The sequence below is a fragment of the Vulpes lagopus genome, chromosome 8 (genome assembly GCF_018345385.1).
Source record: "Vulpes lagopus strain Blue_001 chromosome 8, ASM1834538v1, whole genome shotgun sequence".
Lineage (NCBI taxonomy): Eukaryota > Metazoa > Chordata > Mammalia > Carnivora > Canidae > Vulpes > Vulpes lagopus.
The window spans coordinates 124,226,405-124,252,481 of NC_054831.1; the positions used below are offsets into that span (position 1 = coordinate 124,226,405).

At 38.8% G+C, this 26,077-nt stretch overlaps 1 protein-coding gene across 11 annotated transcripts in view; it reads right to left on the minus strand.

The window, feature by feature from the left end:
• Positions 1 to 26,077, minus strand: part of RCAN3 (RCAN family member 3) — a 46,937-nt gene that overhangs the window by 11,279 nt on the left and 9,581 nt on the right. For 4 of the 11 annotated variants that reach the window (XM_041766158.1, XM_041766153.1, XM_041766152.1 and 1 more), the window contains 4 exons: positions 8,698 to 8,871; positions 7,458 to 7,629; positions 6,180 to 6,332; positions 749 to 4,913 (listed from right to left, as the gene is read on the minus strand). In XM_041766158.1, coding sequence (XP_041622092.1) covers positions 4,657 to 4,913; positions 6,180 to 6,332; positions 7,458 to 7,623 — 576 coding nt within the window. In that variant the 5' untranslated portion in view covers positions 7,624 to 7,629; positions 8,698 to 8,871 and the 3' untranslated portion in view covers positions 749 to 4,656. Of the gene's footprint in view, positions 1 to 748; positions 4,914 to 5,598; positions 6,333 to 7,457; positions 7,630 to 8,697; positions 8,872 to 26,077 lie in introns of those variants that run through there. The other 7 variants (XR_005989401.1, XR_005989402.1, XM_041766154.1 and 4 more) reach the window with 3 other exon arrangements.

Genomic DNA, 26,077 nt, shown 5'->3' on the forward strand with positions numbered 1-26,077 from the left:
ATGGAAGATTTTCATTTAACCAAGTAGTGGAGCATGGTCACCTGGGATGGAGGCAGGAAACCATTATGTTTCTAGCTCCCGGTTAGTTACAATCCAGGTGTATGAATCTGGTGATGCCTCTTGGGCTGTTTACTTGTGAAGGCTTGTGTGGGGCTGTGGAAGCCACTGGATAGTCTGGTGTTTGGAACTGTTCTGCTGAGTTTTCACAGGGCTAGGGGTTGGGGGATACCCTTGGGTCTCAACTTCTCCCTCACCCCCTTCAAAGGAGCAGTTGTTTACCTTTCTGTTGGTAGTTAGTTTTACATTAATCTTTATGTAAGGTTTCATTTGAAAGAAGAATAGAGTTCTTTGGCTTAAAAATAAGTATATATTTAAAAAATCACTGCACTAGATAACCTTACAGTCATTTTTAGCTTCGACATTTGGATGTGGAGATTTTTTTTTAAAACCAAGACAGAAAATAAGCCTTTACCTGGAATGAATCATTTTTAACAGAGGATAAGCCAGGGTAAAAACTTTTCTTGATAAAGAACTCAAACCATCATGGTTATTTTCCAGAGCTGGCAGTGAGTCACCACTTTTAGCTCTGGCACAGCTCAGTATTAATGTTCAACTGCTATCTAGTTAAAGGAAAAAACTATTTCACTATTCTTTTTTGTGCTACTGCCTAAATATAAACATTTATTGAAAATACTACAAAAAAAAAAAAAAAAGAAAATACTACAAAAAACTCAATTCAGTGGGCGAATTTTTTAAAAAAATCCTAACTTTATTTTTATTAGCTTTAAAAACAATTTTGTTACAAGTAATCACAAGGATTCCAAAAAAATTACATTCTGCTTTTGTCACTTTGAGTGGACAATGGACATTTAAATGTCCTAAAAATACAGGATAGCCAAAGTTGACAATAACAAACTACTATAAACTATGGATTGTCACATCAAGCACACGAAAATACAGAATACATATATATAAATTACTGACCAGGTTTTTGAAGCACAATGAATATTCCCTACAATTTATAGTACCAGAAAAGTAATGTCCCCCAGAATGTAACACAAGATCACCAACATGTTCAGATAAAATAATAAATTCGCCTCCTGGGTTCAATGAAGACAGAAGTCAAAGCTGGAGGACATGCATGATACAGCAGAAACGTAGATCGCTCCTCTCTGGGGCCCCCATCTCGGGGGCTGAGAAGCAGCGGGAAGAAGATGGCACAGTGACAGGATTAGCCACCTTTATCTCTCCTCAGTCTCCAGTCTGGTTTAGGAAGACTGGGGACTAAATAGAAAACAATATAGAAAAACATGTATTATCTGCATAGATATAGACCTTCCAGATGACAAGAATGAACATTCAGTCAATGCTATGCAGGAACTCCCAAGAGTCTGTAGGACATGATTTTGCTTCAAAAGGAAACAGTTTACAAGAGAGACCACACATGCCTAAGTTCAAAGAAGGTCCTTATGCTTTTGTTTACATGGAAGGAGACACTGACTCAACTCAATGTTAGTACCTCTTAACCTTGGCTGGAAACTTCTATTTTGAACATAACCATTTTTATAATGTTTTTGGTCCGTAAAACATCGCAGTTGTTACAATTTTCTGTTGCTTTGTTGCCTGTGTATTTGGTATTAATAACAACGCTCTTCAAATTATTAACATTTCCTCCTGATTCCTGGATAGAGACAACAATGGCATTCCAGTGAAGATGACCTGGCTGACTCACACCCCAAGGGGACGTTATAAAACAAATGTGTTTATCAAATTCTGGAACACAGTCCATAAACCTTATTCTTTAAATTTATTTAACCTTCTAAAAAGTGAGCTTCTGTAACAATGGACTTCCCACCCTAGCTAGGAGGCAACTAATTCCCTCATCTTTTGTTCCTTTTTATTGTCACGTTTATAAGTCACATGTTTCCTTTTGTACAGAAGGATATACATGCAGGTGTGTAAAAGAGGAGCACAGTGAGAGAAAGGTTGACCAAGTCCACCTGCGTAACAGGTATGAAAGTATACAACTCCCAAGAAAAGAGATACCAGCAGACAAGGAACTTTGATGCACCAAAGAATTTCGTACATTTTCCACTGTTTAATTATGTCTGAGATCTTCCCTTTTAAAAATAAAACTGTGGTCTGTAAAAGAGTCTATATAAAAACATGAAGTTATCGGTGAGTCTTTAATTTTTAACAGAGCTCCATTTTATGAGCGCCGAGTGCCAGTGTCATTGCACTGCAAACTATGTCCAAATCCTATGAGATCTCAAGTTGCATCATTAGAATCACATTTCAAGTACGACTATATATAATTTAATCTCATTACTACTAAAATCTAGGAAAGCCCACATAAAATGTCAGCACAATTGCTGGCTACCAAAATAACATTATTTAAGTAGATTTCAATCCCAACAGTACAATGATAATAAAAACACCAAAACATGGAACATTGGTTTCATTCATGAAGTTACTAAGTCACTACTAAGTCACTGCCTTCACTGGATGTTCCTTATTCACTGTATCCTTTCAGGGGAGACAGAATTCTTATCCTTTTTTTTTTTTTTTTCCCCTATTTTCTTATGACAGGGATTCACTGCTTCTGAGAGGCTGATGCAAGAAGAAAGGAGCAAAAGCCCTCCTGTGGGATTTGGGAAGCCAACCCAGTCCCTGTGGTCTTCAAAATAAGATGTTCATCTCTGTTTTCTCATCTGTGTCACATGAGGAGTGGATTGTGTCATTTCTAGAGTCACTTGGGCACTATGGCTGAGATTCTGAGGAAATCTAATCTTCACTTTCTATCACAACATTAAGAGATGGAGTCCCGGGATCCCTGGGTGGTGCAGCGGTTTGACGCCTGCCTTTGGCCCAGGGCGCGATCCTGGAGACCCGGGATTGAATCCCACATCGGGCTCCCTGCATGGAGCCTGCTTCTCCCTCTGCCTATGTCTCTGCCTCTCTCTCTCTCTGTGTGACTATCATGAATAAATAAATAAAATCTTTAAAAAAAAAAAAAAAAAAGAGATGGAGTCCCTGTGAGTGGGAAACAAAATGACTGTATTCTCAAAGAAGGACGGTGCTGTTCCTGCTCTGTCTCCTGGCAGCTCTGATTTGGACATACCATGTTCTATTTAAGCCTTTATGTTGAACTTAAAACTTCCTGCGCTCTCAAATCTGTGGATAGGTTTAGTGTATAAAGTACAAAGAAGCAAAACAAAGAAGATGAGTTTGATCTCCCCCTGATGCTCAGGTCCCCAAGGGAATTGATTTTACTGATTCCATCTCTTAGCACCTTCAACTAGTTGATGCTCACACTAGTGCACTTTTTAAATGGGTTAATTTCCAGTTTCATCAGGTAGGTATTTCAAAAGAACCTAGAATGTAGGAGCCAATGCACTGCCACACTGCAGGTTTTGTTGACTACCCTTATTAAGTGTTAGGATTTTCTTATCCTTCAAAAATGCTTTTTCCGTAACACAAAGCATCATTTTCTTTCCTCACAATGCTCTAAATAATTTGATTCCTGAGATGAAATTATGATTTCTAAAGAGAACATGGCTACTACACTATCAGAGTTAAATCTAAGCAATAACTCAGTTTCCAAAAAGACAAATATAACTAAACTTATTAAAAGGAACTTTGAAAAAGTACATGAGACTTATCTCTTACAAGATGGTTACGTGAGCTGGATATGAAAAAGTCAAAAAAGGACAGAGACCATAATATTTGAGATACTGGTTGATTTCACCACATTTAAAAGTTAATTTTTTCTTTTAGAGTTCACCTTATGGAAATATTATACTAGAAAGAATGAAAAAATGTTCTCCATTCAGAAAAATTTAATATATGTATATATTAAATAATGAATATTTTGTATTTAGTACATAATTATTTAACATATATATTTTGGTTTAAGCTTTTCTTCAATACTCTAAAAAAAATAAGGACAGAGAAAAAGAAATTTTGAGGTAATCTGCACTGCTTGACTTTAGAAACAGGTTATGTAAGTTTGGGATAGACTATTCTTTAATTGGAAGGAAGACCATGAAAGCCAAGCCAAATAATAAAACATCATGGATTTTGATCACTCAGAAAATTATAGCTAATAGATATTACCTAAAAGGAAATTTTAAAATCCCCCACTGTTGAAAATACATATATTTCCTGACATACAGGGTCCATTCTGCAAATGACAAGTTGGTATAACCAGATAAAACACTGGCTAAATGGTGAATTTAGAATGCAAAGTAAGTTTATTAACTGGGTGCCAAATGACGATCTTAATTTAAGAAACTGCTTATGGGGGAATGCCTGGTTGGCTCAGTGGTTGGGCATCTGCCTTTGGCTCAGGTTGTGATCCCAGGATCTTGAGATCGAGTCTCATGTCAGGCTCCCCACAGGGAGCCTGCTTCTCCCTCTGCCTATGTCTCTGCTTCTCTCTCTCTCTCTCTCATGAATAAATAAATAAAATCTTAAAAAAAAATAATAAACTGCTTATGGAATCACACATCTCAACTGAATTTATATTGAGGCTGAACAGTGGTGGACATACACAAATAGGAGAGCTTAACATATCAAGTATTTGAGGGCAAGGAAAAATAGAAAAAAATGGAAAACTTTTTTTTTTTTTTTTTTTTGGCAATATGGTTTAAGTCCTCAGAAATAAATCCTACCATAGTAAGAACCTCTAAATACGCTAGCAAAAATGTGCGGACACCATGGCGTGAATTTCTGCATTCTTCTGTGTAGTGGCAGCCACAGCAGTTTACCAACCCAAACTCCTGTATGCAGCCCCTTCACGCACATACCAGGGAGCTCCAGATGTGAGATCAGAGAACAGAGATCAGCAGAGCCACCTGACCAGAGCAAAGTCTTCTTAGTTACAGGACTTTTCTGTAAAGGGACAGCAGAATCTGCACAGACCACACAAAGTTAAAAAGATGCCCGTTTCTGTGTTAGGAGCTTCAACTACCCACTCTGAAACACAAGTAAGAAACAATTCTGTTTTAGGGGAAAATGCCAAGTGTCAGCCAGGATAAAATATTGCACCAAAAACAAAGTCTCACTAACTGAATGATCTTGATTTCCTCCCGTCCTTCCTTGATTCACAGAAAAAGAATATGTGTGCCTTTTCTTTCAAAGCAAACTGGAAAGTATCTATACAATTAAAAAATGGTCTTCAGACAATCTTGTCATTACCTTTTCTAATTTACAGTCTCTGAATGACACACGCACAATATGTATAATATTAAAAAACTCAACCGGTGACCGAGGACAGTTGGATATGCTGTGGGCTAGCACGTGGTCACAGATGGCAGACTGTGGTCACCACCTGAGGTCGTGATTAGCCAAACTCACTGGTGGTATGTCCCGCTTCCAAAGTAGCAGTTTCCTGGGAGGGATGACGCATTCGGGACAGTGGTCTGTGCATCACCTTCTTCTCTCAAGTAAGGGTAACAGGGTAGAGAGTAACATGTACACCAATGTAACCCACTTGATTCCAGGAGTCAAAGTGAATTTGGCATTTCCTCTCCAAGGCTAAAGAAAAGAACTACTTGAGAAAAATGACTCTCTATGAATTATTCTGTATTTCAGATCTCTTTTTGTGCAAAAAATTTCATGTGTATTGAATAACAAGCTTTGATCAGTAGATAGATTAGTAGGAAGCTATTACACCATTACAAAATACCCACATTCGATTATTAGAATTTTTTTTTCGATTATTAGAATTTTAAGACTATTTTCAAATTCATAAAAATGGTACTGCACTCAGTGACTACAGCTTTAGTTTTTGGGTAGCCCATGCTATATGGAATTGGGGAAATTAACACTGCTGGAGGGAGCCAGGAATCAGACAAATTTCCTAATTTGCTACTGCTTAAAAATGGTCAAGAGATGCGACATGTTGGTGGCTAATCCTTTCATTTAAAGTGCTGTTCAGGATATCTGTTAAAATTTTCAACAGGTAAAATCAGCTGCTACTCTCTGCTGTGATCCAGTGCCGGGGCAGTGGCAACACCTTGCCTCACCTATTCACATACCCCCAGCCTCACCTATACACACGTTGAGCAGCAGGGCACTGGAGGAGCACAGGCCTCTGGTGCTGAGCCCAGGAGGGCAGCTGCCTCACACCACCCCCCAGAGGCTTCACAGTGCCCCATCAAAGTTCTGGGGCTCACTCAGTGCTGCGGCTGGAGGTTCGGGGCGCCTCGTCTGGGTAATTTTCTGTTTGGGGTTTTTTGTTTCTTCTTCCTCTTCAGTTTCACTTTCACAGACATGAACCACCACACTTGGCGTCGACTCTGTTCCTGCATGGAGCTCATATTTCTCTCCTGGGGAGGTAAGCAGCAGAAAGAGGAGTTTGTCTCTTGAAACTTCTTGTTCTATTCATATTTTAATTGATTACTGGTTTTTAAATCCTATGTCAGAGCATTTGATCTTGTTTTGGCATTAGAGATCTGATACTTTAAGGTTCTTATATAATTTTGTCCTTTGAAGAAATTAGCTAGTGAGGAGTACTGAGGTCTTGGGAGTTAAAATGGAAATGTTAATTACTGTTCTATGGACAGTATAAGTAAACTTGCTTAATTTCGGGATGGTTTCAGTTTTCCCTTGGGAGGCATTTATAAGGCTCCAGGCAGCAACCTCTTTATTATAGGACCTGACACATCCTTGACATTGCTCTAATGTTTAAAAGCAACAAGCCACTTCCCCCTCAAAATGCCTCTTGTAGACTCCCTTTATAAGATAGTCCCTTCCCAACATAACATTATTAGAGGGGCAAATAGTCTGAAACAGCAATGGCACCGATTTCCTATATTATTTTAAAGGGATGAAAGAAATCAAAGATAAAAAAGAAGTAAAAAATAGCTATAAGAGAAGAATTTGGAAGGAATAATATAGTATTGCCACCAATTCCTTGATATAAGTATTCAACGTAGAAGTCTGTCTGGCACTTTATTGGGATGGGGGAGAAGGTAACTAACATTCACTAACAGCTGTTATATATTAGTAGAGCCTGTAGCAGTTAAAATTGTGGTTACATTTTTTGAGTATCATGTATATATCACTTAATCCTTATTAAGCACACTGAGAGGTAGCTACTATGAGTGCTATCTTAGATGAGAAAATGAGCTCAGAAACTGAAGCTAAGTAACTTGCTCAAAATCACTAAGTTAGCAGGGTGCCTGGCTGGCTCAGTCTGCGGAGCCTGCGATTCTTGGTCTCAGTGTTGTGGGTTTGAGCCCCACACCGGGCACAGACATGACTTAAAAAAAATAAATTCTTAAAAAAAAAAATCACAAAGTTAGCAAACCCTAGAGTCTGAACCCAGGTTTGTGTGGCTGTATCTTCCACTCTGATCATGTTGCCACTGGTTGGCTAGAATCCAAATCTCTGAATATGGTCTTTAGTAGAAAAGTTTCTTGGGGTGGGAATAGGAAATATGAGCTTGTTACCTGGTCCCAGTTTGGAGACTGCACAGAGTAAGTCGTAGTTTATAACAGGCATCGCGTCTTCCCCCTGCTTCCACCCCACCGGGGGCGATGCAGGTGGGGAGATGAGGAATTGTTTGACTGGCTGGGGCGGCAGTAAATACGACTTGTCCCGTGTTTCACTGGACATCTGTACCTGTGGGCAAGGAGGTGCTCAAAACCAGTGTGTGACTGAGCTGTTTCTTCATTTTCCTCTTTAGGCTAACTGTTACACCTCTTTGGAGAAAATGAAAGATTTCTCCTCAGCAGCCTGCATCTCCCAGGGGCTGGGTCTGGATCTGTGTGGTTTACCACCAAGTGTGCAGTACACAGCACAGTGCCTGCATGCACCAGGTGCTCAGTAAACGGCAGCTGAATGAAAACGTAAATTGATAAACAGATGAATGAACAATGAATGGTAATAAACCTGAATTCCAATTTTATCTATTTTTCTGAATTCCAATTTTAGAAGAGATTAGGTTAGATCATCTCCATCTCAAGCAGCTTCACCAAGAAAGATTCTGACAACATTCATTTACATTTTCATTTGGATCATGAGACAACTTTTTTTTTTTCCAGTTTGAAAGCTAAGACCAAAATACTTTGTTGAAGATAAAAACACCACTCCTAATAACTGAGTAGAGGTCTAATGCCTCTACATCATCAATTCTTCAGAGAAGAAACTCGTTTGAGAGTCCTAGCAAGCATGGCCAATTCTTGGTAACCTACAGGCTGCTCCGCAATTGCAGAGCCTGAGCCAGCCTGTCTGCAGCACTACACCACCTCCCTGGTCAGATCTAGGCTGGCAGCTATTTTCATGGGGGTGTCTCATGAATCACAGAACACAGAAAAGACTTCAGCGACTATTTTCCAACTCTCCCAAGGGTGTCACAGCCGAGTGCCATTCTAGACACACAGGAGAAAAATCAATTCACTGGTCTTAAGAGGTTAGGGCTTAACCCTTATGGAACCCCAGCTGAGAAAAATTGCCAGAAAGATGAATTCCTTTAACTATTATCATGAGCAAAACAAAATTAGGAGGGCAAATATGCTTAGGAAGTATTTATATGTCTGTAAAATAAAGAAAAATATTTTTACATTACTTGCTGATTGGGATTATTTACTTTAAAGAATCCTGATATAATACCCAAGAAAACGGAGAAGTGACCGTATTTCGGGATGGAGGAAAAGAAGTTTCCTTCTGAGAGGATGCATCATGAAGTACCTGTGCAAAATACAGCTTCAGCTTCTTTCCATTGAAGTCTGTTTCGTTGAGTTCTATTCGTGCTCTTGCTGCTGCTTCTGGTTTGCTGAAATTTATTCTGACTCTTCTAAAGCTTTTAAACAACTGAAACGTCACCTGGTCATCGTAGACAGTGAAAAGTGCTTCAAATCTCTCCTAAAAATTGAGGAGCAGCAGAGCAGGGTGGGTGGGGGTGGGAAAGAAGGAAAACCTTTAGCCAAAGGAAATTTAAATCATAAACAGAAGTAATGGGATGGAACTCATGATTTACCATTTTTCCAAACAAGCATAGTTTTCCTATAGGTGTACAAGAACACGTATCCCGTTGTCATATGCTAAATTCTGCCATTTACACTTACTTTAAAAGTAATTAACTTTATTATTTATCATTTGGTTCAAATTATAAAATGGATAAATGTAAAGTATCATAAAATAAATGTAAGCTATAAACAAAGATACAAACATGCGTCACAGAACAAGAACACTGTACTTTTGAACTTCCCAGTGTGATAGACTCATTTTTCCCATCCCATTTCTTTCCTCCAACAAAGTAACCACTCCTGGATTTTGTAGTTATTATTCCCATTAGAGTTTTATTTTTATTTGTATCCCTAAAGACTAAATCACATTGCATGTATTCTTCTGTAACTTTTTGGAAGCTTTTTCCCTTACATTTTGTTCCTAAGATTCTTCCTTGTTGCTGGAAGTCATTCTTTTCTGCTGCTACAGAGTATTCCACTGTAGATTTATCTACATTATCTAATGTAGATATGATTTATCTAAATTTATCTTATTTCTCTAATGCTGCTGAAATGGACTGCTCCGTATTTTCTGCTACAGTGGTGCTATGAACATTCTTGCCCACGTCTCTTGGTACCCAAATGCAAGAGTTCCTCTGATGGATATACCTGTAAATGGAATTCCTAGGACTTTGAGTTGGCACACCTTGAACTTTAGGAGATAACGCCAAGTAGTTTCCCAACGTGTTTGTACCAGTTTACTCTCTATGAGCAGAAATATGTTCTAGTTGCTTCGTATCTTTGCCAACACTTGATACTGCCTTTTTATTCACTGGGAGGAAGGGACCATGAAATGGGCTCTAAGTTTGGCTATCACTCATATTTCTCTGAATGAGTTTGAGCCTCTTTTAAAAAAAATATTTGAGAGAGAGAGAGAGAGAGAGAGAACACAAGTAGGGGGAAGGCAAGGGGAGAGGGAGAAGCAGACTCCCTGCTGAGAAGGGAGCCCAACATGGGGCTCGATCCCAGGACCTTGGGATCATGACCTGAGCCAAAGGCAGACACACTTAGTGGACTAAGCCACTCAGGTGCCCCAAGGTTGAGTCTTTTTGTGTTTATTGGTCATGTGGGACCCTCTAAATGTGACATGCTTCTCTGTATCTTTTGCCCGTTTTCCTACTGGGTTGTCATTTTTTATTGAGTCATGGAAGTTCCACAGAGATACTAATTCTTTGTCAATTATATGGGCCATTAAATAATTTTTTGCAGCTCCTTCATTGTGGGGGTGTTTTTTTTTTTTTGAGAAACAAGCTTTAAATTTGAACATAACTGAATTTATCACTTTCTTCTATGTTTTCTGTGTCTTAAGAAATCCTTCTCTATTTTGAGATCACAATGATGTTCTCCTAGGCTGCTTTCTCAAAGTATTACGGTTTTACCTTTCACATTTAAATCTTTCCTCAGAACAAATGATGTTTATGTATGAAATGCCCCTTCCAGCAACCACTATCATATTTCTATCATTCTATGTAAGATTGTATTTTCTAGAATTGTATATCCTGGCTGTCTAGAATGGCAGAATTCTCTGAGATCTAGCTTCAGTGGAACATTTTACACAGATGTGCCTTTTTGACATCACTGGCTTTTAATTGAAGGACTTAGTCCATTGTGATTACTGAAATTTTTGGAAGTCTACATCTTATCTACCTTTCTCAGATTTTCTTTTTTTAAAGATTTTATTTATTTATTCATGAGAGACATACAGAGGCAGAGACACAGGCAGAGAGAGAAGCAGGCTCCAAGCAGGGAGTCCGACTTTGGACTTGATCCCAAGACTCCAGGATCACACCTTGGGCCGAAGGTGGTGCTAAACCACTGAGCCACCCAGGCTGTTCTCTCAGATTTTCTATATTCTTATTTCCCCCTTTTTCCTTCTTTTCAATTGATTTTTTCTTTTTTACTATTTACCCCCCTTGGATAACATTTCTGTGAAAGATGCTAATGTGTGCATCTAGCCCCTTCTCTAAAGATGCTTAATATCCCACAGCTATAGTCCATCTTTTAGAAAGGTAAAACAATGAAATCTTTCTCAAGGTTCATTTGGGAGTAGTAGGTCATTCCACAAAAATAGCTTTTTTTTTTTTTTTTGGTAAAAAGTAATATATATATAACATTCTAAATATTTTGAGATAAAACAGCAGGAAAGAGGGAGTCATTCTATGAGGCTGAAGAAAAAAAAAAAAAGATCCTATTCCCCTTTGTTAATAAATTGAAATAATGAAAAAAGCTAACTTCAACTGCCAGACTAGCAACATTAAATTCTCTTTACTGGTCACTTTTATGCAATAGTTTAATAAATGAAATGTAACAAAACAGATCGAAGGAAACTCTCAATACCTTAAGAAATACTTCTTAGGCCTGCCAATGTAACATAATAAAATAACCTGTAAATTAGCTTGTTTTTGGTTTATGTGAAGATCCTTCAACTATTTGTTGATACTGAAGTAAAAATTGTTAACTTCTCTCAATTTTAACACTTCTACCACTTTGCAAAATATAAAATAATTTGTGATCAAATATATATTTTCCTAATGTTCAAATATCCTTTATAATTTAGAAAACATCATCTGCTTAAAAATTATATTATTTTTGCTCATTCATGTAAAAAATATATATTAAGCAACCAACTGCATGTCAGACCTTATGCTAAGTGCTGGATTTCCAATGTACCACAAGCTGCTTCAAAGGGAAGTGAGTTTAAGATCAAGTTTGTTCTTATTTACTATGTTATTTCTACACATTAAAGTAGTATGGATGAATAAATATTATAGACATAGTAAGGATTTTTAAATAGCACATTGATTCTTAAAAATAAATGTATATATGTAAATATATAAATAATTATTAATGCTTCTGGGCACATTTCAGATTTTCCTCAGCATCCATTACACAGATGGTTGGCTTTCTCACTTTTTAAGAATATTAGAATTGAGATTTTGTGAAATTATATTCCATTTAATTCTTGGTAGATGCTCACATTTTGAAAAATAGGTATTAAAATTCCTTGACTTGAGATAGTCAAAATATCCATACTGAGGGGCGCCTGGGTGATTCAGTTGGCTAGGCGTCCAACTCTTGGTCTCAACTCAGGTCCTGATCTCAGGATTGTGAGTTCAAGCTCCGTGCTGGGCTTGAAAGAAATGAAATATCAATACTAAAGGCAATGGAAATGGAATGTAGAAGAATGAATGAAGCATGGTTTATATTAGTATTTTGTCACTCTGTACATTAAACAGTTTCTCTTACTGAGGATGAAAGGACTATGTGTTTATTCCTAATTCCTACAACAATGAATTTTTTGTAGTTAGAATAACATGAAATCTTGCAAATGAAACCACTACTTGCTAATTACATCCTATTTCCTTTCAAAACATTTTTTTCTTCACTCCAGAAATATACTGTAACTGCATGTAACAAGCAGGTGATAGCCATGGGCTCAATGGGTCTCTCTTTCTAAATTCAAACATCTGTGAATGGATTCAGAATTATACAAAAACAAAGCCATGCAAGGGCTGATCAGTAAGGTTTTCCTAAGTTTTGTTAGATCTTTCTCTTTCTCTCCATTTTCATGAATTATATAACATGGTTTAAGAAATGTGTGATTTCTCCCAATGAGGCGCTATAGGGAACACCAATTAATGTGGAGGCAAAATGGATCAGTTTCCTTTTGAGGAACAAGGGGAGAGCCTCTGGCTGGTAGCTCCGCCCTTGCGGTATTCACAGGTACTAACAGGTGGATTCCCGAGACTGCCCCTGACACTGAGCATAGCACGAAAGGGGTTCAGAAACTGCAGGGAGGAGGTCATGATCTATCCACACAGACTGAAAATAACTGGTGACAAATGTTAATTCACTCAGAAAAAAAATCACTATTTTTCTCCTTAGAACTGTTTTAGAAATAATTCACTTTTCTACATTTCTGAATTCTTGAATGATATAAAGCGAACACTATCCTATAAATGGGTGATGCTTGCACATTTGCTCCGATAGGAAAATGAAGATCCCAGAAAATCCAAATCGCCATCAAGCACTCTATTTTCTAGCGGTCTCTTAGTATCCCCTTGGGAGTATATCTATAGGAATAAGACAAAATGGGCAGTCCGGGTGGCTCAGTGGTTTAGCGCCGCCTTCAGCCCAGGGTGTGATCCTGGAGGCCTGGGATCAAGTCCCACATCGGGCTCCCTGCATGGAGCCTGCGTCTCCCTCTGTTTCTCCTCCTGCCTGTGTCTCTGCCCTACTCTGTGTGTGTGTGTGTCTCTCATGAATAAATAAACTTTAAAAAAAAAAAGGAATAAGACAAATAATTCTGCCTAAAAATCAGTCCCTAAGGCTTTTCCTGTTATATAAGTTTTCCACAAAATACAGACCAGAAGCTGCCTTCATATTCTGAAATCCCCTGTGCAATTAGCAGTAAAAAGGACAAAAAATACCTTGCATCTAAAAATCCATCAAGGCAACCTGTAACCCAACAACTTTCTTGGGAACTCAGGAAGAGTACTTTACAGCTGGGCAACAGACTAAAATCAAGAGACGAGTAGAAAAGGTTTATGGGAAGGTGGGTTTCAGGGAGTGACAGATGAGGTGTGTATTTCTTGACATTTCTGGAAACGCCCTGTCCTCTGTTCCCCATCCCAAAGCAGTGAAGGCGAGGCTTACCAACTTCACCGAGGAATAAGTTATGAAAATGATTTGCCTTGGACAAAAGGGCCTGAGGAGCCTACCACTTCTTTGCATTAAGAACAATGTCACTGTTGAGAAGCAGCAATGCTTCAATCCATTCAGTTGTGAAATTATCTCTGGAGTCCTACGGCAAAAGGCTTTTCACATTCCGTGTCTGCCTGTAAACCCGAAATAAAAAATTCATCTCTCTGGCAGGTTCACAGATGTCAGAGAGGAGGCCTCCACTTCCACCTGGGGAAAGGCAAATGCCTTTGGTTCTCCTCAATATCACTGCTGACTAAGTCAGAGGGATGGACTTTGCCGACTTGGAAGAAAGCCCCCAAACTCCTGGGCCTGGTGAATTTACAACTTTGGTAATTGAGTACTTGTAATAGTTCTGGGCCTTACTTCCTCTTTCCTGGTCTCCTCATCAATGAAGTAGGAAAGATTAGGGAAGAACAGGTTTGGCTTGAACTTCATATCCAGCCTCAGGTTTCTCTGAGTCAGGAGAACGGCATGTGCCCGTCTACAGGTGCTCTGATGGCTCCTCAACATGGTGGTCTCTTTCCCGGGACTTTGGTGATGAGCACTAGCTTTGATGGACATATCAAACCCTCCTCTGTATCTGACAAGAGGACATAAGTAGAAACCATCCCTTCCTGAGGAACAGAAGCGCTCTGCTCATTGGCCTTTATCATGGATAAAATATTCCCTTCTTCATCCAGTTAGCAGAGACTGTCCACTTCTTCAAACATGAGACCACAAAAGGAAGACCTCAGGAGGAATCCATACCAGGGCAGATAACTTTAGGAAGGTCTGATGGCTTCTACCAACCATGGACCTTCTAAAGTAACAGAGCTGACGAGCTACACCGTCTGGCTTTGTTTCCTGGCTCTGTTATACAGCTGCGTGTCTCTAGGCAGGTAGCTTACCTTTGCTGTATCTAGCTTCCTTACCTGTTAATTGAGGATACTAGAAGTACCCGCTTCACTGGGTTATTGTAGAGGACAGAGTGAATCCTCACAGCTCTTAGAATGACAGTAGGGGGTACTGTTACTGTTACTAACAGAAATAGGACAGAGCTTTGCTAGTAGTCCACTTGCTATTCTGTGGTCACAAAAAATAGCTCCTCTTCTGTAGGATGTGGATTCCCTGAGAAGGAGGTGAATGCACAGCAATGACACAGCATGAACTGGATGGCACATACTATGGAGGCTGCCCCTGGAAAGTCAGAATTGCCCTTCCTGATAGTACTCTAGTGATTCAGATGCGCCTCACTGCTGGAGCAGTCACCTGGGGACAGGATCTCCCAGGAGATCTGGCTGTGCTGGCAACACCATACCACTGATTAATGACATCAGTGTCCATCTCCTCAGGATCTTCAGGACCTGACCTATGACCCCTGACTCTTTGACACAGAGACCACAGCTTCTGTTATGACACTGAGGAACTTGAGTTACTCTGCAATGAAACTGGGACTTGAGTTGAGGGCAAGGATAGCAGGAATTTTTTGTAGCTATAGCAGAATTCTCCATATTGAAAAAAATACATTGTTTTCACTTCCATGGCTTTTCATCTTTATTTTGTCTTGTGTTGTTGTTGTTGTTGTTTTTTGCTGTTTCTTAAAATTAACTGTTTGGGAGTGGCCTTGAAAATGCTTCGCTATGCATGTATTCATGGTGCTAAGCTAGCACAGGGGAATGAAAAACCATTTAAAACAAAAAGAAATGGCTGATATGAGGTTATTAAAGTATAGAAGGAAAATGTGAGGCAGAAAGACAGGATGTTCTTTAATCAAGATCAGTTATGCACAAAGATCAAGAATGTTCCATCCTCGGGCTTGCCCATGTGCTCAGGGGTTGGCAGTGACTTGAGGATCCAGCTCTGTGGCCTCCATCTAGATGTTCGTGTGTGTTTGTGGGGTCCTGTTAAACTCTTCCTTGCTGTTCATCTACACTCACTCATTCGATAAGGCTGGTCCTATCCTAGGTGCCAAAGCTACCAGGACTACCTACTCTGTCTTATTCCAGGGTACAAGTTTGTTTTCTGGTGGTGTTTTCTTCAAGGACATTGGAGGGTGAAGGTAATTTTTAAAGTTAGAGACACATCTTTCCAAAGACATATGTCAAAAACGGCCATGGGAAAGAACTTATATGTGTTACTCATTCTTTAAAAAGAAAAAAGTAGCATTCTTCTTCCTGAACATTTAGTCTAGAAGACTGCAGGCAAAGCCAAGTAAAGTAGATGTGTCCATGCTGATGGGGAGGAGGATACCGTAGTGGCCCTGAGCAGGGTGTCAAGAGTCCGAGTGGCGTGAGAAGGGTGGTTACCTGGGAGGCAGGCTTGGCAGAGGGTACCAGAACCCAACAGGGTTAGGACAGTGTGCCCATGAGGGTCAGCCCAATGCAGGGTATGGAAGCTCAGGGGGCTGAGGAGGGTGCCTGTGCAGGAAGACTGCCCAGAGCAGGGGAAGAAGAAAGGTATCTCAGCAAAAGGGCGGGCTGACAGGGTGTCAAAGCCCAGGTGAAGGGAGCAGGGTGAGGAGGGAGGTCTGTGCAGGCAGGCAATCCAGCATGTGGTCGTGGAGCCCCCCTGGGGTAAGGATGTGTCTGTGTGGGAGGGTTGCCCAGCATAGCATACTGGATCCTGAGGAGGATAAGGATGGCACCATGGAACTATCAGAACCTGGGTGAGGTAAAGAAGACTTTCATATGGTGGGTCTGGGTGCAGGGTGTTGGAGCACAGGGCGGGTAGGGAGGGCATCCACATGGGAAAGACGGTGGATGGTGGCATTTATACACAGAGAGAGTGACTGCATAAGCAAATAGTAAGATAATGGAAGCTAGTTTTCTGTCAAATAAGAGTTACAGATTTGAAACAGGAGAAAACTAGAAATGAACTGTTTAGTGCTGGACTAGAGTTGGAAATATGACTGTAAACACACATATGCATGTATCTAGATATCTCCTGGCTCTGTCCACTGAGAGGCCCAGGAACAGTGATAACTAACTCATATGCCTAATCTGGTTTTTAAATACAGGTCTCCACTGGAAGGAATCAGGGCTCCTTGGAGAAATGGCTGATTCTCGGGCTGGGGCAGGCAAGGTACAAGATAGTTCTGGAATATCTTGTTGTGTTTGAGAGTTTAAAGGCATACTTAAGAGAATGATGGGCACATGTCAAAGAAGACATAGAAGCTATTGTGAAGGGGCAACTACTGGCCAGCCTGGACAAATCTGAGTAATGACAGTTAACAGGCTATGACCAAGGATTAGGATCGAAAACCAGGAATTGTACTGATAATAAATAAATGAATATATTAAAACTCTGATGGGGAAACGGGACATTTACAAATATCTCCTGCAAAATAATTATTCATTACAAGGAGAAACAGAATAACTTGGCAGTAGACACATCTGGAAGACACCAGGTTAGTCAAGGGCTCACAGTGAATTTTGTCAGCAGTGGGTCAAAATGGAAATCCCACGACCTGACAGGATGTAGTGACAAGAGCATCACGTCTGTGATATTCCTGCCAAAGCCGCACAACCTGAATCTAATCCCGAGGAAACATCCCACAAACACAAATTGAGAGACATGCAATAAAATAACCAGCCTATCATCTTTGAGTGTGAACACCAAGAAAGATTGGGAGAGAGTAGAAATTCTCCCAGGCTGAAGGAAACTAAAGGTGTCTGACAGCTAAATACAATGCTTCAAAAGGAGCTGGATTTTTTTTTATATATAAAGGACATTATTGAGACAACTGGCAAATCCTGAATGGGGGTCTGAGGATGAAAAGGGTGTAACATACCAGTGTTAATTTCCTGAATTTTGTGTTTTCTGCCAGGAAAAGGTCCTTGTTTGCAGGAAACACATATTGTAGTATTGGGGTGATGGCCATCATTGCTGGCAACTTAATCTCAAACTAGTTAGGAGAAAAAGAATTCTTTGTACTCCCAAACCAGTAAAGATATTTTGATATGCACTCCCAATATACTTACCTACTTATTTATATATATACATACACACACACGCACATACACACATACATGTTATAGACATGTTTTGCTATTCTTGTGTCGCCTATAAGACTTGTAAAAATAGAATGTAAATTAGAATAGGAAATAAATAGAAAAGACAGGATTATTGAAATTAATTTATGAAACTTCAACATAAATGTTGGGAAGTATTGGTATCCTGACCCTGTAGATGATCCTCTCAGTCTTATGCAGCACGTATTTAAAGATCAGCAAGGTCAAAAGCTGGGCTCTGGACCAGGCAGTGTGGAGGCGGCGCGTGTGCCCATTCAGAGCTGGCTCACTCCTGAGTTATCCCCACCCACGGAAGCCCTGCTTTGGACAGATTACGAACATCCACACAGGGTAATCCAGATGTTTCTTAGAACCTAAGAGCCTTGAGTGCTGCCTTGATTTGGGGAAGGGTGGATCTTTCCCAACTGAAATGAGATTATTGGGGCAAAAAATCTTTATGGTAGTATAGGTGCCATTATGTATTCTGATAAAGGTAAACTCTAAGACATTTTGACTATACACATTAGAGAAAAGTTATTTGAATGATGGTAGGATCAATTTCAGTTAAACTACCAGAAGCCAAGGATGACCCAATATCATACTGGTTCTTTCTCATTATTCAGGTCTCAGCTCAAACACCACTTCTTCAGACAGGTCTGCGCTGACCACTCTCATTAAAAACGACCACCCATCAAGTCACTTCCTGTCCTTCTACTATTTTATTTTCTTCATAGTACTTGTTCTATAGGAACTTCTTACTCTCTTGTCTGTGTGTTAATTTTTCTCTTCCTATGCTATGAGGACTGGCACCTTATCCTTTGTTCAGTAGTCTCCCTAGAACCTGTAACCGTGGCTGGCATGATGGTCAACAAATACTGCATACATGCACCAAGACAGAATGCGGCATCTGTAAACCAGTGATGTCTAAGAACATGACAGCAAAGCAGCTTATAATTCAGTGATATTGCCAATAATTAGACACCTAATTACCTAATGAAATGATTCAAAGTCCTTTTTAACTCTTGGTTCTGAGACAACATAATCATAATGGAAACCACAAAAATAACTAAAGGTACCTGGAGATAGCTTTTTCATTTCAAAAGCTCCTAAGATATTTAAAAGTCCCTAAATGTTATAATATACTGTGGCATGTGGTCTGAGGACTCAGTGTGAGTCTATGAACTTTGCTACCAGTTGACGATAAGGCTCAGTAGAGAAGTTGAGAAGTGTCTAGAAACATTTTAGTAAGTTTACATTGCTGTGACATTAGCACATTTTATGAAAACATCAGTCTGTGATGGTTTGGAGGAAAAACCTGGTCCTCCACTAAGGAGTAAGTTTGAGAAGCATTCATTTATAGTTTATCCAGAAATTCATTAAAAAGTAACAAAAAGGGTATCCCTGGGTGGCTCAGCGGCTTAGCGCGTGCCTTTGGCTGAGGGCGCGATCCTGGAGTCCCGGGATCGAGTCCCACATCAGGCTTCCTGCATGGAGCCTGCTTCTCCCTCTGCCTGTGTCTCTGCCTCTCTCTCTCTCTCTCTCTCTCTCTCTATCATAAACAAATAAATAAATCTTAAAAAAAAAAGTAACAAAAAATGTTAATGACCAGAATGGCAAAAATCTTAAATTCTGAAAACAGAATGTATTGGTGATGCTGTGGCACAATGGGAACTCTTTCACATGGCTTGCAGGAATACAAACAGGTATGGCAACTTTGGAGACCATTTAATCCCAATGCTAGGATGAAAGAAATGCAAACTTACAAGCCAGCAACAACAGTCCTAGCTATATACTCTGAGGAACCCCCCTGGACTCCCACATATATAGGACATAAACATAACATTTAGCATTACTGCTGTAACAGCAACCTATAAAAAATAACCTAAATATCTAACCTAAGAAGGGGTAAATAAATTATGGTAATTTTGTAGAATGGGACACTATATAGCAAGCAAAACAATAGGTATTTCAAGATGGATTTATCTTACAAATATAATATTGATGTGAAATAAAGAATTCACACTATATGCCATTTATATAAAATTTTAAATACTCTAAAATATGATGTATTTCATTAAAGTTTTACAATTTTTAGCATACAGGTCCTGTACAGATTTTCTTAGATTTATACTTCAATATGTCATGGTGTTACTGCAAATGGTAATGTTCTTTAAATTTCAGTTTCCAAATGTGTACTGCTAGCATATAGATAGCACAGTTGATTTTATATATTGACCCCATATCCTACAATCTTCCTAAACTCATTAGTTCAGACAGTTTCTATGTTGACTTCTTTCCAAATAGACAATGTCAGTTGCAAATAGGAAAATTTAAAAATACAGTTGATTCTTGAACATGGGTTTGAAGTGTGGGTCCACTTATACATGGATTTTTTTAAATGCAATACAGTACTATACATGTATTTTCTCTTCCTTGTGATTTTAGTAACATCTTTTCTAGCTTACTTTATTGTAAAAATATGGTATATAATACATATACAAAGTATATGTTAATTGACTATGTTATTGGGAAGGCTTCTGGTCAACAGCAGGCTATTAGTAGTTAAATTTGGGGGGAATCCAAAGTTATACAACTATTTCCAACTCCATGGAGGGTTGGTGCTCTTAACCATAGGGTTAAGGGTGCAAGGGTCAACCATACTATCTATCTATCTATCTATCTATCCACACACATACACACACACACACACACACACACACACACACACTTAAGCTAAACCAGAAGAAATACCGGTATTTGATCATTTGACCTACAAATATGGCAATTTCATATGGTCAGACTTAATAAAAAAGCTGAAATTGCATGGGAAATCATAAACACTGAGTTCAGGATAATAGTTATCTGTGGGAGGAGACACAAGGGGTTCAATTATATCAGTAAAACTGTATTAGCTAAATTGGATAGGCACATGAGTTTTCTTTATATTAGTCTTCATCCTTTTTGCATGGCCTAAAAATAGTCCTTTGTTTAAAAGCTTGGGATAGTGCCTTCACACCACATAAATAAGCAAATCTGGAAGTTATTCACCTGTGTTTTACCTAGACTCCTTGGGTGAGCAGCGGCCAAAGCAAGGGCACACAGGAAGCTTGTTTGGGGTAGTGACTGCATGGGATAGAGTGGAAACCGTGAAACACGGGAAGGACAGAAAGCCAGTTCCCCTTCTGTCCAGATTCTGTTATCGAGCTGGTCACCTCTGTGCCCAGCCAGGGGGTAATCTGGTTGGGAGCCCTGAAAAAGCAGTGAGAAGACCCTCAGAGCTGGCTTCAGTGCCAGAAGAAGGGGGGCTTATTCACTAGCTTTAGTCTCCCACTGGTCAAGGGTTGTTGCCCTGTGGGATGTTAACTCCCTCACATTTCCCTTTCTGCACTGGCATCCATATGGCTGAGTAACTTCACTCAGGCAGCAGAGAAAGGCTGGGATGAAATGCAAGTTATTTATGGTGTTAGAAGCCAGCTGTTGTGGAGTGATACCTATGCATAGCTGGGTGTTCTAGCAACAACTGAAGTGCGCCAAGATGATATGAAGTGGGGCAAAAAGAGGTGTCCAATATATACATATATGCATGTATATATAAAAGCATATTACAAAAAATGTTAAACTCAAAAAATTTTTAAACGTTTTTTAACATTTTTATTGTGGTAAAACATACAAAACACAGAATTTGCTATTTTTACCATTTTTAAGTGTACAATTCAGTGGTATTATGTATATTCACACAGTTGTGAAACACCACTATCCATTCTCAGAACTTTTTCATCATCCCAAACTGAACCTATGTACCCATTAAACTATAACTCCCAATTCCCCAGTCACTCTGGCCCTGCCAGCCACCATTCTTCTTTCTGTCTCTATGAACCAGACTACCCTATCTCATTTAAGTGGAATCATACAAAACTTGTCCTCTTGTGTCTCTTATTTCACTTAGTATGTCTTTCAGGGGTCACACACATTATAGCATGTATCAGAGTTTCATGCACTTTCAAAGCTGTTCATTGTATGTATATACTGTAGTTTGTTTATTCACTTATGCATCGATGGATGTTTGGGTTGTTTCTACCTTTTGGCTATTGTGAGGGATGCTGCTATGAACACTGGTGCACAAATACCTGTTCAAGTCCCTAGTTTCAATTCTTTGTGTATATAACCAGATGCAGAATTGCTGGGTTGTATGGTAATTCTATGTTTGCTTTTTTAAGGAACTGCTACACTGTTTTTCACAGTAGCTGTACCATTTTAATTCTCACTAACAATGTTCAGAGGTTCCAATTTCTCCTCATCCTTGTCTATCCTTGCTTTCTTTTTTGTGACAGTTGTCATCCTAATGGGTGTAAGGTGGTATCTCACTGTGATTTTGAATTTCCCTAATGATTAGAGATAGTGAGCATCTTTTCATGTACTTATTGGCCATTTGTATATCTTCTTTAGGGAAATGTCAGTTCAAGTCCTTTGCCCTTTTTCAACTGAGTTGTTTGTTTTTTGTTGTGGAGTTTTAGAATTTCTTCATATATTCTGGATATTAATCCTTTATCAGATAATATGACTCGAAAACATTTCCTGCCATTCTACAGGTTACTGTTTCAGTGATGGTGTCCTTTGATGTACACATTTTAAATTCTGATAAAAATCCAACTTATTTTTCTATTGTTGCCTGTGCTTTGGGTGTCATATCCAAGAAATTACAGCCAAATCCAATGTTGAGAAGTTTTCCCTCTGTTTTCTTCTAAGGGTTTTATGGTTTTAACTCTGATATGTAGGTCTTTGGTCCATTTTGAATCAAATTTTGTATAAGGTAAGGGTCCAACTTCATTCTCTTGCTTGTGGATATCTAGTTTTCCCAGCACCTTTTGTTGAAAAGACTGTCCTGTCCACATTGAATGGTGGTGGCACCCTTGTTGAAAATCATTTGACCAGGGTTCATTCTGAGCTCTGTATTCTATTGCACTGGTCAATATGTTTGTCTTTATGCCAGTGGCTTTTAAAAAATTTTTATTGAGATATAATTGACATATAAGTACCACACTATTTTGATTACTCTAGTTCTGTATTAAGGGAACATATCTTAACATAATAAAGGCCATATATGACAAGCCTACAGCTAACATCACACTCAATGATGAAAAGCTGAAAGACTTTCCTCAAAGATCAGGAACAAGACAAAAATGCCCACACTAGCGGGATCCCTGGGTGGCTCAGCAGTTTAGCACCTGCCTTCGGCCCAGGGCATGATCTTGGAGTCCTGGGATCGAGTCCCGCATCAGGCTCCCTGTATGAAACCTGCTTCTCCCTCTGCCTGTGTCTCTGCCTGTCTCTCTCTCTCTGTCTCTCATGAATAAATAAATAAAGTCTTTAAAAAAAAAAATGCCCACACTCACTATTTTTATTCAACATAGTATTGGAAGTCCTAGCCAGAGCATTTAGGCTAGAAAAAGAAATAAAAGGCATCCAAATTGGAAAAGAAGTAAAACTGTCACTATTTGCAGATGACATGATATACATAGATAAACCCTGAAGACAGAAAGAAAAAACCTATTAAAACTAACACACACATTCAGTAAAGTTGCAGGATACAATATATAAAATTATCAATATCAAAATTTTGTCAATATACAAAATTATGTTGCATTCCTTATATTTATAACAAACTACCAGAAAGAGAAATTAAGAAAACAAGCCCATTTACACTTGCAATGAAAAGCATAAAATATCTGGGAATAAATTTAACCAAACAGGTAAAAGTTTTCTATATTGAAAACTACAAGACATTAATGAAAAAAATTGAAGAAAAAAAAAAATTGAAGAATTTGTAAAAAAAAAAAAAAAAAAAAGGAAAGATAGTCAATGTTCATGGACTGGAAGAATCATTACTGTTAAAATGTCCATACTACCCAAAGCAATCTATAAATTCAATGTAATCACTATTAGAAGTCCAATGGCATTTTTCAAAGAAACAGAACAAAGAATCCTAAAATTTTTTTTAAAGATTTTATTTATTTATTCATGACACACACACACACACACACACACACACACAGAGGCAGAGACACAGGCAGAGGGAGAAGCAGGCTCCATGCAGGGAGCCTGACGTGGGACTCGATCCTAGGTCTCCAAGATCACACCCTGGATTGGTGGCACTAAACCGCTGAGCCACCCAGGCTGCCCAAGAATCCTAAAATTTGTATAGAAATACAAAAATTCCTGAATAACCAGAGCAATGTTGAGAAAGAACAAAGCTGGAGGATCACACTCCCTGATTACAAACCACATTACAAAGGTACAGTAATTAAAACACAATGGTATTGGAATCAAAGACACAGATCAATGAAACGGAACAGAGAGCAGGGAAATAAACACGCACATATTGGTTAATTAATTTCCATCCTAAGAGCCAAGAATATACAATGGGAAAAGGACACTCTCTTCAATAGATAGTGCTGGGAAAACTGGACAGCTGCACACAAAGAATGAAACTCAACCATTATCTTACACCATACACAAAAATTCACTCAAAATGGATTAAAGACTTGCATGTAAGACCTGAAACTATAAAAAATCCTAGAAGAAAAAAATAGATGATAAGCTCTTTGTTACAGGTCTTGGCAATGATTTTTTAAATCTGACACCAAAACCAAAAGGAATAAAAGCAAAAATGTGTGACCACATCAAATTAAAACCCTTCTGAACAGCAGAGAAAACAAACAAAATGAAAAGACAACCTACTGAATAGGAGAAAATAGCTGCAAATCATATACCTGGTAAGGAGCTAATATCCAAAATATATAAAGAACTCAAACTCAATAGAAAAACCCATAGAAACAATCTGATTTGAAAAATGAGGAGATTTGAATAGACATTTTTCCAGAGAAGACATACAAATGGCCAATAGGTAAATAAAAAGATGCTCAACATCATTAATCATCAGGGAAATGCAGATAAAACAAGATATCACCCTCACACCTATTAGAGTGGCTATTGTCAAAAAGAGAGGAGATAAGCATTGCCGAGGATGCGAGAAAAGGGAACCTTTGTGCTCTACTGATGAGAATCTAAGTTGGTACAGTCACTCTTAAAAACAGTATGGAGGCTCCTCCAAAAAATCAAAAACAGAACCACCATATGATCCAGAAATTCCACTTCTGGGTATTTATCCCAAGAAAACAAGAACACTCACTTGAAAAGATATCTGCACCCCACCCTGGTTTACTGTGGTATTATTTACAAGACCAAAGACATGGAAACAGTCTAAGTGTCCATCGATGGATCAATGGATAAAGAAAATGTGTGTGTTGTGTGTGTGCATGTCATACATATACATACACACACACAATGGAATGTTATTCAGCCATTAAAAAAAAATGAAATCTTGCCATTTAGGACAACATGGATGGATCTCAAGAGCATTATGTTAAGTAAAATAAGTCAGACAGGAAAAGGCAATTACCATATGATCTCTTTTATACAGGGGATTTAAAATACAAAACAAAGGAACTCACAGAGAACAGGTTGGTGGTTGCCGGAGGTGGGGGGGGGGGGTGGTATTGGGATGGCAAAATGGGTGAAGGTGGCCAAAAGGTACAAACTTGAAGTCATAAAATAAATATTCTGCAGTTTCAGATATTACCATTAAGGCTTTTATATAAAATTTACCATGATTAAAAAAAAAAAAATTTACCATGATTAAGAATTGTATATAACATGAAGTCCACTGAATTGCTACTGGAATTTCTGCTGATGTGACTTCCAATTTAATTTAGGTTAGATATAATCTCAAATGGTCTTAAAAATTAAAACCAGTAAGAACTCACCACTTTGGCAAGTTATAAAAAAAAACTTCCGAGGCTACACTTAAAAGAAAAAAAGAAGTTGGAACAGATAAGATTGTGAGGTTTTTTTTGAAAGAATCCTTATGAATATAATTTTCAGATAAACTGGTAATACACGTGGTTTTTCATGGATCACAAACAACAAGGTTAATGTAATTATTATACGAAAATGTAGAGCTCTTAAAAATCTTGAGAAAACCAGGAAGGACGATTTCAAAATGTCTGCATCATGGCTGACCTTGAGAAAGAAAACAATGCTTGTAGGGATGCCTGGGTGGCTCAGTGGTTGAGCGTGCCTTTGGCTCAGGGTGTGATCCAGGAGTTCCTGGATCAAGTCCCACATCGGGCTTCCTGCATGGAGCCTGCTTCTCCCTCTACCTGTCTTTGCCTCTGTCTCTGTGTCTCTCGTGAATAAATAAATAAAAAATCTTAAAAAAACAAAACAAAACAAAATGCTTGTAAATGAAAACAAACCTGTAAGGTACAAAACTGGCGGCTGTCATCTCTCTCCCTTGCTCTACTTCCAGGG